Source organism: Triticum dicoccoides, chromosome 4A (genome assembly GCF_002162155.2).
Source record: "Triticum dicoccoides isolate Atlit2015 ecotype Zavitan chromosome 4A, WEW_v2.0, whole genome shotgun sequence".
NCBI classification, from domain to species: domain Eukaryota; kingdom Viridiplantae; phylum Streptophyta; class Magnoliopsida; order Poales; family Poaceae; genus Triticum; species Triticum dicoccoides.
The window spans coordinates 33,884,465-33,898,127 of NC_041386.1; the positions used below are offsets into that span (position 1 = coordinate 33,884,465).

A 13,663-nucleotide genomic window follows, 5' to 3' on the forward strand; every position below is an offset into this window, starting at 1 on the left:
AACCGAAGGAGGAGGGAGTAGTCGAGTCCGAGTAGGTGTGGCATTCATGCTCCCCTTCACTGCCTCGGCCCAAATCCACTACTCCAGTCAGTGAAGGCCTTTATGGCGGCGCCGAGGAGCTGGAGTACCTAGCAGCACCGCCACCGGCCGTCCACCCTCTTCTTTAATGGACAAGACAAGGGCCAGGACGGCACCTTCACTGCCCTATTGCCTCAGTTTCATTCAAGGCCGGGGCAACAGTGAGGACGGCACCTTCACGTAGTACTACAGCGTTCATGCATCAATCTCTTGCTGCCACATTTATCACCATTACTATTGATTAATTATACTTAATAACAGTTATAGTACTAGTAGTACTACTACAAGATCTACTTACTTGCTCCAACCCTTGATTAACATACATGCATCGGTCCCTCCCTCCAAATACTAATCCTAGTTGGAATTCCACCCTAGTTTTGGTTTGGTCTACAGCTACTAGGGTTTCCTTTCTACAACCATCATGTCCGCCTAGTGGAGAAGGCTCAGGGTCCGCAGCGGCTTCACAGCGGCGTCGAGCATGCGATGAGCTGCCGCCTGTGTCGTCGCCGGCGCCGGTGCCAACGACTGCATGAACTTGCAGTTGGGGCAGGTGGGGTAGGACTTGCACAGCATCACCAGGAGATGGCAGTTGGTGCATGGCACAGCGATCATGTTGCCACCGGCGGTGTCTCTCTTTGTCGCTGCTGCTTGTGAGAGGGTAGGAGCAGTGGCGCCGGTGTTGCTGTCGTCCACAACGACGACCTGCCTCGTCGGCGTTGTGGACATGTTGAGCTCCAGGCTCACGCCCTGCTCCTTGGGCCTGTTCCAGCTCCTCTTCAAAGTCTTCCTGTTCAGGTAATACATCTTCCCGGACTGCAAAACAGCATTGCATATATAGCACATTAAATCAAATGATGAGGCTATCATGACAACATGAGCATCCATGTTGGATACTCCAATCCATACTTGCATCTTCTAGGCAACCGTGGTACTAGAAAGATTCCTCGTGGGCGTCACAAAATAGTAGGGAAACTATCACAAAGGTGCAGCTTTCTGCATGCACGTTCAAGCCGCATGCATTTTTTGCCACCAATATCCATGTCCATGTGCGACAGACGTGGCGGGGCATACATATGCACCGCGCCATAAATAGCTTTTGTTACACAATTAACTTTACCGGCTCTATATTAACACGTGTCGGCGCCGTAGACATGCTCGATTTTGTTTTAGTTTAGAGAGCTATGGAGAGAAATGACTTGTACCCCCTTGCTTGTACCCAAGGTAGAACATACAAGTATATACAACACAGAATAATTAGCTAGCTAGTGATAAAGACAGACAGGGAGGGACTCACTTGGAGGTCGAGGCACTGCTCCCAGTCGAGGGGCAGGGGGTCACTGAGATGGAGCTCCAGGTGCAGGTGCGACGCGGGCTCCTCCCAGGTGTTGTAATGCTTCCTCTTCTTCCGGGAGCTGCCGTCCGACTCGGAAGAAGACGAGCTGATCTGTTTGGTGTTCTTCTCCGAGGCGGGGGCAAAGCCCAGCGCCGGCCACGTTGGCCCCAGCGACAGCTCCGGCTGCATCTCCATCCTCTTGGCTCTCAACTCCTGGTGAAACTTGTGCGCTCTAAAGAATTCAGTGCTCATCGATCTCTGGCTTGGCTGGTGTTGTGATGACACCACCACTCCCTATATATATATGTGCGGAACTCGAGTACTCGACTGAAGTTATAGGAGGTGAGGAGAATTGAGTGAGCGAGCTGCTTCTCTTCTACAGCACGATTGATGGGGTCATGCAGGGGAGGGCGTGGACACTAAAGAAGGGATCTTAAATGGCCTCCATCCAACCCCATTAAGAAGGAGAGGGCAGGGCAGGCCAGGCCAGGCATTGAAGGGTGACAAGTAGAGTGACCTTAAATGACTCAAATCTCTCCACCTCCTCCCCCATTCAAGGCGGCCTCGCTCTACATGCCCGGACTGTACACGCCATAATGCCCCACCCAGCCCAGGAGAGCCACCACAAATCTACAAGGCCCGGCCCGGCCCTGATGCCATTGCCTGCCTTGTTAGTAAGTGTAAGGATCACTGGGCTCCAAAGCTAGCTCAGGCCGCAGCAGCTGCAGCAGCTGTAACTGAGGCGTGATGTTGGTTGTGCAACCTCCTGTGTCCAATGGAGAAACCGGTGCGCGTTGGTTGGAACTACAACGGCAGGCCATCTATTGCTGCAACAGCAACAGTGCTCTGCTGAATTTAACAGCACAGGAGTGAGTGATGAGGAGTGGGATAGCTAGCTAGCGTGTGAGCTTGGGTAAGATGGCTGTGAGTTCATGGCGATGGACGCTAGCTAGAGTGAAACCCACAAGGCAAGCACAGCTTGCAGAGGCCTCCCTCCTCCCATGTCTTAAAACCTCTCTTGTACTGTCTGACCATCATATCATACTTGTATACCTACACCATTAACTTCGTTGTAATCATGAACTGCTTCTTACGGGTGGGCATTCATGGCTTTCTCCACCACCCCGAACTCTAATTCTCATAAAGAAGAAGCAGGGAGTGAGCGCTGCGTTGATGCATAATAAAGATACAGCCACACAGGCCTCACCACCCAAGCCCCCCATGCAGTAAATAGGCCAAGACATTAGGAAGGAATAATTAAGGCTTATTGGGCATTCACCAGTGCCAACCACTAACAATAAATAAAGGCGCATCTCTATTTGGTTGTCGTAGGCATGAGTCCATTCAAGTTTTTGGTGTTGCATCTTCCGCTATTAATTCGTCCGGACGTCCTGTTGATCTGATGTCGTGTATTCGTCCGGATTCTACAAGGATCTTTGCAAGCACATATATGATTTCATGGTTTTTTCATGCTGTTAGGTGTCAATATCTCCATAAAAAAAATAGCGTCAGCTGTTGTAGATAGACCATGGGAAACAAAGTTAGTACTTTTTTTCTGAAGTTATTAATTTCCTTGTAGGATTGCTGGTTGCTAGTTGTGAAGTTGGATTAATTGGTGGGAAAATATTACATGGAACCCAACATTCAGTGGAAACCGGTGAAAATCACGCGAAAAAATGTTTTAAAGTTTCAAAAAAATCTCAAAAAACTATGGGATGTTAAGAGGGTGATGTTTTATTGCCATGCGAAATTTCAAGTTCAAAAACATTATGCGATGTGAGCTAGTATAAAAATAACAAAATCAGCATTGAATAGTCTTCTCGGTAGAAATCAGCATTGGTATTTATTGCGTATCTACTGCTTATCCATAAAGAACTAAGAATATGGTACTTAATGCATAAACATCTGCACTGACTAGCCATTTCCATAGTCTTCAGAGTAGAAATACAGGGAAGTATAGAGGTCTGACTGGTTCTACCAATTAAGAATATGGGAAATTGGGAATGCATAAACATCTGCACTGACTAGCCATTTCCATGTGATTTTCTTCCCAGTACAAGGTATCCACAACATTTAGAAGACCTATTTCATACTGGCATATTATCTATATGAAACAAGGAAGATCAAGGCAAGTTGATGATAAGTTGATAAGAATTGGGCTTGACACTCACAAATAAAAGGTGACGTGGATGTTTTGTTTTTCTAATGAATGTACCGTTGAACCCAAAATTACATTAATGTACATCTCCATTGATGTTGTTACTTTGTACTCAATGTACACATCCATCTTTTTTCCCAGGGTCTAACTGGAGGATGAACCGATAGGTTGTACAATAGTCAAGACTCAAGAAGGCACAGGAATAATACTGTCTTCGCAGTTGGCTTGCTGTGCATAGTTATTTTTGTTAGAGTTATAATATAAGTCATGTATCCCTTTGTATTTATCCCGTTGTATAAGGGGTTTCCTGCATATGTTACACACCTGTACATATATATATATCGGCCTATGGCCTCATGGGAATACAAGTTGCATATTCCTAACATGGTATTAGAGCCCTAGGTTTTTTTTTCAGCACGCGCAACTCGTGCTCCCCGATCCCAAATTCCTGCATCGGCCGTCGCTGTTCCCCTCCCTCCTCGGCCGATTGCTCAACTCAGCTCCCGCCGTGGCCCCGCCAACCCGCTCCGATCTCCTCCCCGGCTTCACTCCGCCGCTCCGTGCTCTGCCAGATCGAGCCGCTCTGCACTCTCCCGATCGGCTGCAGGTCTTCCGCAAGAGGCCCGAGCACTCCCGTCTCCTGTCCTATACGCTGGCTGCCGTTTTCTGCCACGGCTCGTGCCGCCTGCCAAGGATCGCGACGCCGGACACCATCTGCCGGCCTCCCGTTTCGTCGCTTCCCGCCGTGGGCTGCCGCCGGCCGCCTCCGGATTCGGTCGCGCCTCACCCGCAGGCAGGAACGCCCTGGTCAACGCGCCGCTTGCTGCGCGTTCGTTCGCCTTCAACAGCCGGGCGATCCAGTTCCACGTACGTGTGTGCGTCCGTGCGTTAGACCGATCGATCGATCGGCCTGCTTGGGCTGCTGGTGGGCTACTCAAGGAGGCCTGCTTCTTTGTTGTGGCTTGATTGTTCTGCTGCCGTTGCTTTCTTCAAAAAAAAAGAAAAAAAAAGAGAAAAAAAAGAAGAAAAAAAGAGAAAAAATGATGCTTTCCTCGCGTATGCATCTCACTCGCTGTCCGCCTACTCTTGACGGTGTTCCTTACTTTGATCCCGTCTCGCATATGCATCGTTCCTCGGTGCTTGATGCTCCTTCGTCTATGACGTCCTCCTCTTCGGCGTCTTCCCCAGGCTGTGTTGGTCGCTCTTCTGCGGCTCCTCCTGTTACCTCCGCACATGATGATAGTCGCTCTACATCGACTCCTCTCGCGACTGTCATCGGTGAATGTCGCTCTTCCCCGACACCTCCCGCGACTTTCACCGGTGGTGCTGGTGCATATGACTCCATTGACCGCGCCTTGCACACGCATCTTCCCTTCGCGCTTGGTGCTTGTCTGCATACGGTCTCGTCTTCTCCACCGGTCCTTGTGGATGCTGCTGGTCATTCTACACCGCCACATCTAGCGGCTTCCATAGATGGTGGTGGTCGCTCATCTCCCGGTATTACTGCGTCGACTACTTCAACTATGTACTTCACTCAGGAGGAGATTGCGCGACTTCGCGCCCTGCTGAGTACCTCCGGCTCTCCATTGTCGGGTGCATCTACATCGACCTCTTCAGTTCATCCCCTGACCGAGCAGGAGATTGTGCGACTTCGATGCCTGCTAGCTCCATCTTCTTGTTCTTCATCGACAGGTTCTGCTGGTTCTACTACTGAGTCTTCTGGCATTGTGAGACCACCTTCTACACAGTCAGGTACATCTTCATGGATTCTTGATACTGGAGCATCTTTTCATAAGACTCATGATTCATCCACTTTGTCTTCCATTCGTGCACTCGATTCTCCTGTTCATGTTCATACTGTTGATGGTACCTCCCTCCCAGTTAATGGTCGAGGCATTCTTAGCACCTCATCTTTTCATGTTCCTGATGTTGCTCATGTTCCTCGACTTACCATGCAGCTTCTTTCTGGTGGTCAGATTGTTGACTCTGGTTGTCGGGTCATTCTAGACTTTGACTCCTGTTCTGTTCTGGACCGTCACACTGGTACTCTCCTTGGTGCTGGCCCTCGGTGCCGTGACTCTCAGGGTCTCTGGGAGCTTGACTGGCTTCACCTTCCCTCTGTTGCTACCGCTGCCAGTCTCTCCACCTCGGTTACCTTGTGTACTAGCTCTTTTCAGCAGTGGCATCATCGCCTTGGTCATTTGTGTGGCTCTCGTCTCTCCTCTTTAGTTTGACGTGGCCTTCTTGGATCCGTCTCCGGCGGTGTGTCTTTAGACTGTCAGGGTTGCCGTCTTGGCAAACAGATCCAGTTACCTTATCCTCATAGCGAGACTGTGTCTCAGCGTCCTTTCGACCTTATTCACTCTGATGTTTGGGGTCCAGCTCCCTTTGCCTCGAAGGGAGGTCATCGCTACTATATTATCTTCATAGATGATTTCTCTCGGCACACATGGATATATTTTATGTCTTCTCGTAGTGAGGTCTTATCTATCTATAAGCATTTTGCTGCCATGGTCCACACTCAGTTCTCTATGCCTATTCGTGTGTTCTGTGCTGACTCTGCTGGAGAGTATATCTCCAAGATGTTGCGTGGAGTTCTTGCCGAGCAAGGTACTCTTGCTCAGTTCTCTTGTCCTGGTGCTCATGCTCAGAATGGCGTGGCTGAGCGCACCTTCTTGAGACGGCTCGTGCGTTGATGATCGCCGCCTCTCTTCCACCTCACTTTTGGGCCGAGGCTGTTTCCACTTCCACCTATCTCATCAACCTTCAGCCTTCCACTGCTTTGCAGGGTGGCGTTCCTTTCGAGCGTCTCTTTGATCGTTCTCCTGATTACTCGGTGCTTCGTTTGTTTGGTTGTGTTTGCTATGTTCTTCTAGCCCCTCGTGAACGCACCAAACTTTCCGCTCAGTCTGTTGAGTGTGTCTTCTTAGGCTATAGTGATGAGCATAAGGGCTATCGTTGTTGGGATCCTATCGGTCGTCGGATGCGTATTTCTCGGGATGTAACTTTTGATGAGTCTCATCCTTTCTACCCGCATCGATCTTCCTCAACCTTTTCAGTGGAGGATATCTCTTTCCTCACTTTTCCTGACACACCTCCCTCTGTGCCCAGTATTCCTATTCCTCGTCCTGCAGTTGCAGATCCGACGCCATCCTCTCCTACAGATTCTTCTCCACCTTCATCACCGACACATTTTCCATCTCCACCTTCATCACCGATACCTTCCCCTTCTCCACCTTCGTCATCGCTACATTCCCCGTCTCCACCTCCAGTGATTCCACCTCTTCCCTCCTTTCCTTTTCATTATACTCGCCGTCCACGTGTTCTGGATAAATCCACTGACGTGCCATCTACTTCTGGTGCGTCGTCCTCCTCATCCCAGCCGCCTTATGGTCTTCGGGCTCGGCCTCGCCCTCCCCCTGACCGCTATTCTCCTAGTCGATATGCTCTTTCGTCTATACTCGAGCCTACGTCTTATCGCGATGCTCTTGTTCATCCTGAATGGCAGTTTGCGATGGCAGAGGAGCTTGCTGCTCTTGAGTGCACCGACACGTGGGATCTTGTTTCTCTTCCTCCCGGTGTTCGTCCCATCTCTTGTAAGTGGGTCTACAAGGTTAAGACTCGCTCTGATGGTTCTCTTGAGCGTTACAAGGCTCGTATTGTGGCTCGTGGTTTTCAGCAGGAGCATGGTCGTGATTACGATGAGACATTTGCTCCTGTGGCCCATATGACCACTATCCGCACACTTCTTGCTGTGGCCTCTACTCGTCATTGGTCTGTTTCTCAGCTTGATGTTAAGAATGCCTTTCTTAATGGTGAGCTGCGTGAGGAGGTATACATGCAGCCCCCACCTGGGTATTCTATTCCTGATGGCATGGTCTGTCGTCTTCGTCGCTCTCTCTATGGCCTTAAGCAAGCCCCTCGCGCCTGGTTTGAGCGTTTTGCCTCTGTGGTGATTGTCGCTGGATTTTCAGCAAGTGATCATGATCCAGCGTTGTTTGTCCACATTTCCACTCATGGTCGGACTCTTCTTCTTCTCTATGTTGATGACATGATCATCACTGGCGACGACCCTGAGTATATTGCCTTTGTAAAGGCTCGTCTTAGTGAGTAGTTTCTTATGTCTAATCTTGGACCTCTTCGCTACTTTCTTGGGATTGAAGTCTCTTCTACCTCTGATGACTTTTTTATATCCCAGGAAAAGTATATCCAGGATCTTCTTGCTCGTGCTGCTCTTACTGACGAGCGCATTGTTGAGACTCCTATGGAGCTCAATCTTCACCTCCGTGCTACTGATGGTGATCCTCTCCTTGACCCGACGCGTTATCGTCATCTTGTTGGCAGTCTTGTCTATCTAGCTGTCACTCGTCCGGACATCTCTTATCCGGTTCATATTCTGAGTCAGTTCATCTCTGCTCCCACATTGGTTCACTATAGTCATCTCCTTCGTGTTCTTCGATATCTTCAGGGCATGATCTCTCACCATCTATTCTTTCCTTGCTCCAGTTCTTTACAGCTTCAGGCCTATTCGGATGCTACGTGGGCTAGTGATCCTTCAGATCGCCGTTCACTTTCTGCTTACTGTGTTTTTCTTGGTGGTTCTCTCATTTCCTGGAAGATGAAGAAACAGATTGCAGTTTCCCGTTCGAGTGCCGAGGCTGAGTTGCGAGCAATGGCTCTTTTGACGGCAGAGGTGACTTGGTTACGGTGGTTACTTCAGGATTTTGGTGTTTCTGTCACTACACCGACTCTGCTCTTATCTGACAGTACAGGTGCTATTAGCATTGCGCGTGATCCTGTGAAGCATGAGCTCACCAAGCATATTGGTGTTGATGCTTTCTATGTGCGCGCTGGTGTGCAGGATCAGGTTATTGCTCTTCAGTATGTGCCTTCTGAGTTACAGTTGGCGGATTTCCTGACGAAGGCCCAGACTAGAGCACAACATGGCTTTTATCTCTCCAAACTCAGTGTTGTTCATCCACCATGAGTTTGAGGGGGGGTGTTAGAGTTATAATATAAGTCATGTACCCCTTTGTATTTATCCCGTTGTATAAGGGGTTTCCTGCATATGTTTCACACCTGTACATGTATATATATCGGCCCATGGCCTCATGGGAATACAAGTTGCATATTCCTAACAATTTTCATCTTAATCCCGAGCCTGAGGTGGCAATGAATAAGCTCTGCAACATAAAAATCACTGAAGGTATGTCGAGAGATCATATAAACAGTTGCCCGATTAATTATCTGTGACTCCCATTGAATGGATAATTACTACATTTAGTTTATGGTGACTTTCTTTTTTGCGAATTTAGTTGGAATCATTAGTGTTACTCATTCTTTTAAGGACCCGCGATTGATGATATTTCGTACTGTATTTTTTGTTTACGAATTGTGGAGAAGGAGTTTCTTGACATCTCATGATACCATTCTTTTTTACCTGAATATTAGACATGGCAAATTATGTTTGCCGAGGATGGCAAGTTTACTTAATGAGCATAGCAAACTTGTCTCAGTTTATTTTTTGTCAGGAAATTGCCGTAGTTGCAAACTAAATTTGCCATTCTCTTGCCAATATAAGTTGCCATCAAAAACATTCAATTTGCCATGATGATGTCTGATTTTGAGTTATTTACTCAAAACCACAATAGTGGGGCTAAGATAACAATTTGGTACCACATTTGAGCCCGAGCACAAAAACCCATCAACTCCGCGCCTAACCAATAAGGCAGAGCACTCATCGACAGATAAGATCATGATAAGAGCGAAACTGACAGGTTGGCCCACGTGCCAGGCTGACGTGGCAAAGACCAAACAACAAATAAAACTTGGACCAGCTTAGGTAGCAGAAAAGATGTGGGTCCTACATGTCAATGACTCAATGTGAATCATCAACTCATCTCTCTTCCTATATGGAGCAATTCATCAAACAGTTTGTAAGCGCCGGCCGCGAGCACAAATGGAGAGCAGCACGTAGAGGCGAGCAACAGTAGCACGCAGACCATCCCCATCCTGACCTCCGACAACACCATCGGACCACGACCAACACCCCCGACGATGCCCGACCAGCAGCTCTCTCGGGCGAGCATTGCCACCCTCGTCGTCGTAGGTGCAGGATCCGTCTATGACCACCTCGCCTTTGATGTCCCTCCTTGGTCTGAATCGAGGCGAGCAGCGCGCCGCTGCGCACGTGCCTGGTCAAGCCTGCGGTGGCAGACAGGGGTCGCTGCAAGTGTGCGTGTGTGCCACGGCTAGGGGCGGTTGTAGGCGTGCGTGGGTGCAACCGAGGTCAGCCATGGCCAAAGAGAGCGGAACGAGCTTGTATTGGGGAGATTTTTGGCCACAACATGGGAAAGAAGAAAGGAGAAAAGGACTAGTCAACCTGTCCATGTGGATTTTTTGCCACATTAGCCTGACAGGTGGGCCCAAGAGGTTAGAACAACTGTTTTCACGAGCTTATGAGACCATTAGTGCTCCGTGTTATTGGTTAGGCATAGGGTTGTTGGTTTCTTGTGCCCTGGGTCAAACGTGATACCAAATTGTTACTCTAGCCCCTATGATGGTTTTGGGTAAATAACTCCTGATCTTTAGCTTTGTGTGTGCGTGGGGTGGGGGGTCAGTTGTTTGGTTGTCTTAAGTTCTTGCAATGATCACGTGAGCTTTATCATAGTTCTTGAATATTTGTAAGGGCAGTCTCCAACACTGACCCTTAAACCACATACATCCGTCCGGACCACGAAAGTCCTCCAACGCGGGACTTTATTAGTCTGCAGCGCGGTTTGGACGTACTTTGTCCCGCAAACTAGAGAAAACATGGGGGCAGGGCTTTGTGGGCTTCCGGACAACACCCGTGCCCACTTCTGACCACACTGGCCCACCAAAACCCCCTCCTCCCTCGCCCATGTGCGTTCCCGTCCGGCGCTAGCTGCTCGCATTCATGTCGTTGTAGAATGCGCTGCCCCACATTAAAGATGGCTCAGGGCGGGCGTGACCTCTCACTGCCTCCGCCATTGAAGCAGCGTGCCAGCCGAAGGCGCCGCCTGCTGTATGCCCGGCTGAACATGCCTCCTCGTCTCCATCAAACTCGCGTGGAAGCCGAGAAACCTACTTTGGCCACACGTTCGTTCATGAGCGGGCCGGCATTAAACACAACACCGGGCAAGCTCCTCCCGTCCGCCAGCTATTTAAAGGAGGCTAGACGCGGGGAAGAATCGCACTACTCTGCTGCTCCCCATCTTCTCCTTCCACCATTTTCTTCACCTTTTGATGGCATCCGACAAGCAGGAAGAGCAGTTCTCCGGCATAAAAGCCGGCTGGGTGGCCCACCGGATACAAGCGAGGCATCTCACTGCTCCACCTCCATCGCCTAGCCTGATGGAGCAAGTTGCCGCTCCAAGCCAGCGCGCGACACCGTGTCGTACCGCATCTCCCATGCCTGCGGCCGCGGCATTCGACGTTAATGCGCGCATAACCGCGCCTTGTCAGCAAAGAAAGAAGTCGGCTGCACGAACATCGACAAGGTGGCGGCTAGCACGTCCGCGTTCGCCGCCATCATCGACGAGAAGTAGAACACGGGAGGCCGCCGTGGCTTGGGTCCCATGAAGGCCATCGCCGAGGCGACGCCGACGTACACAGTCTGTGTCTTGCCCGATCACAGGCCACGGTCGTCCCCTTACCCAAAAACCAACTTTCATCCATGCAGTGTAGGGACTCTCCCCCTCCGGCTGAAGCATCAGCCGGCGGTTCAACTCCGATGAGCGGTGGGGAAGCGAGCCGCCCTTTACACTGAAGCATATACCTCTCGGGCTCACGGCTGCCGGACATGGGGACGACAATGGAGATCCACCATGGCCGGCAGTAGACTAGTGAAGGGTATCCATGTCGTCGGAATGGATATCCGCCGGCGCCGGCCGTAGACTAGTTTTATCTTAGTCTGCTATCACTTTTAGTTAAAAATATGTCCAAATGTAAACTTTTTCGTCTGTTGTGTATGAAATCGTGTTTATATAAAATCTGTCATGTTTACATGAAATTCAGCCGTGTTTGCATGAATTTCATCCACTTTGTTCAAAAAGAGTTTAAAATGTATACGGACAGCGTTGGATGACAGTTTTCCACATTCATATCCGTGGATTGATCCCCAGATATGGAAGGAAATTTATGGGTCGCCATTGGAGATGCTCTAAACACCACAGTCTTTCACTACTAGGGAAAACCTTATACACATCATCTTAGCAGTAGCGCTGGACAAAATCATGTGCTACTGCTACTTAGTAGCAGCGCGTATAAATAAACCGCGCTACTACTATAACTTTAGCAGTAGCGCGTACTAGCAAAAAACGTTGATGCTATGTTTGAACTGGGCGCACATGGCTAGCCCAACCACTACTAGGAAAAGGCCTGCTAATGGCGCACCTAATTTGGCCGTTAATGGCGCATTAGTGGTGCGCCATTAGTGCCACGCCATTAGTATATTTTACTAATGGCGCACCACTGGTGTGCCATTAGTATATGGTATACTAATGGCGGACCTCAGATGCGCCATTAGTATACACAACAGTGCGCCATTAGTATGCCTCCCAGGGGGCCATGTATACCCAGGTGCTTTGGCATACTAATGGCGCACAACAATAAGACGCGCCATTAGTAACTTCGGCATACTAATGGCGCACTGTTTAATGATGCGCCATTAGTATCCTTTGGCATACTAATGGCGCACTGTGATGTGATGCGCCATTAGTATGAATATTAGGTTTTTTTATTTTTTAATTTTCTATTTTTTGCACAGGTTACAAAATGTATAATTGGACAAAATATAGACAGCACACATCAACAACAGATTCATCGAATACAATAGAAGATTAGTCTCTGAATACAATTCATCATATTAGTCTCCGAATACAATTCATCATATTAGTCTCCGAATTGAAAAGACCGAACAAAGATAGAACATTATATTACAAGTCTCGAGACCGCGAGTAGCGAGTTTGTCTTCACATTACAAGTCGATATCGATCATCTAAACTACCATCACATAGAAGAGAGCTGCGATCATCATGATGAGCATCATCACGATGAAACTCGTCTTCATCTGGTTCCTCCAACGCTCCCTCCCCTCTCCCGCTAGATAGCGGGCGTATCTAGATTCGGCCTTGGCCCTAGTGGTGTACCCTTTGTAACTGTTACCGCTGAATCGATGAACCTGTCTCCGACACTCCTCCCAGTCGTCGTAGACTCCGGGAACCTTACCCTTGTACACGACATACGACGGCATAGCTATGCACTAGCCAAACGAAACGTTAGTACCAATTCACAGACAATACATAAGCAATATATAAGTATGCAAAAGAACGATCGGAAGAGAAAAGCAAGACATTAATAGCATCGATTACATCTAAGTTGAACGACTCTCGAAACAAAAGAGACATACTACAAGTTCATTAAAGTTTAATTACAACATGAGCCAATCGATGTTTCAGAACTAGACACAGCATCACTGCTTTCGACTCGACTCAAGGGACCGGAGCGTGGATGAAGCCGCCGTCTATCGTGGGAGTCATGAAATAACGGGCGTTGTCAGCCTGCATTTGTAGCATTGTGTCGATGTCACTGTTGGACGGTTGATTTCTATGGTAGAACTGCCCCGAGGTACGAAGGACATCTTGATGGATGATTTCCGCAAACTCTGACTGGATGCGAAAGAATTCTTGTCTGATGTCCGCGTCCTGGATTGCCGACACGCTCGCGACCCAATCTCTGAGTTTACTCGGTAGCAGAAGTTGATGATGGTCCCGTACGATCGCCCGCACGAGATGGATGGCGTAGTAGGCACCCTTCTGACCGCCAGGCGGCTGCTTGACGCAGCAGAACGTCGTATTGTGGGAGAACACGTGCTTGCCGTACTTACTAATAGGCCTGGTGAAGGTGCCTCCAGATTTGGCGTAGCCGGGGAGAACATCATCAAGAACCTTCTTGACATTTGTGTAGTCTACGTCCGACTGACGGTCCGGGTCGAAATACGTGGCCATGGAATTTTTGGGGCTTAGGAGGATGAGCGTGCAATGTGTGTCACTGCAGAAAACACAGAATGTTAA

At 49.1% G+C, this 13,663-nt stretch overlaps 1 protein-coding gene across 1 annotated transcript; it reads right to left on the reverse strand.

Annotated features, from left to right (window-relative positions):
• Nucleotides 1-315: 315 nt before the first annotated feature.
• Nucleotides 316-12,926, reverse strand: LOC119284767. Its single transcript, XM_037563932.1, has 3 exons — nucleotides 12,922-12,926; nucleotides 1,373-1,673; nucleotides 316-891 (listed from the first exon to the last, which is right to left on the reverse strand). Exons 2-3 carry the CDS (start codon nucleotides 1,661-1,663, stop codon nucleotides 508-510), a joined length of 675 nt encoding a protein of 224 aa, XP_037419829.1. The 5' UTR covers nucleotides 1,664-1,673; nucleotides 12,922-12,926; the 3' UTR covers nucleotides 316-507.
• Nucleotides 12,927-13,663: the final 737 nt, after the last annotated feature.

What these genes read in the sequence shown, in the direction of transcription:
- LOC119284767 (XM_037563932.1), bottom strand. Translation starts at nt 1,663, where the DNA reads ATGAGCACTGAATTCTTTAGAGCGCACAAGTTTCACCAGGAGTTGAGA. An exon ending in AGCAGTGCCTCGACCTCCAA is followed by an intron (nt 892 to 1,372) that starts GTGAGTCCCTCC and finishes GCTGTTTTGCAG; the next exon opens with TCCGGGAAGATGTATTACCT.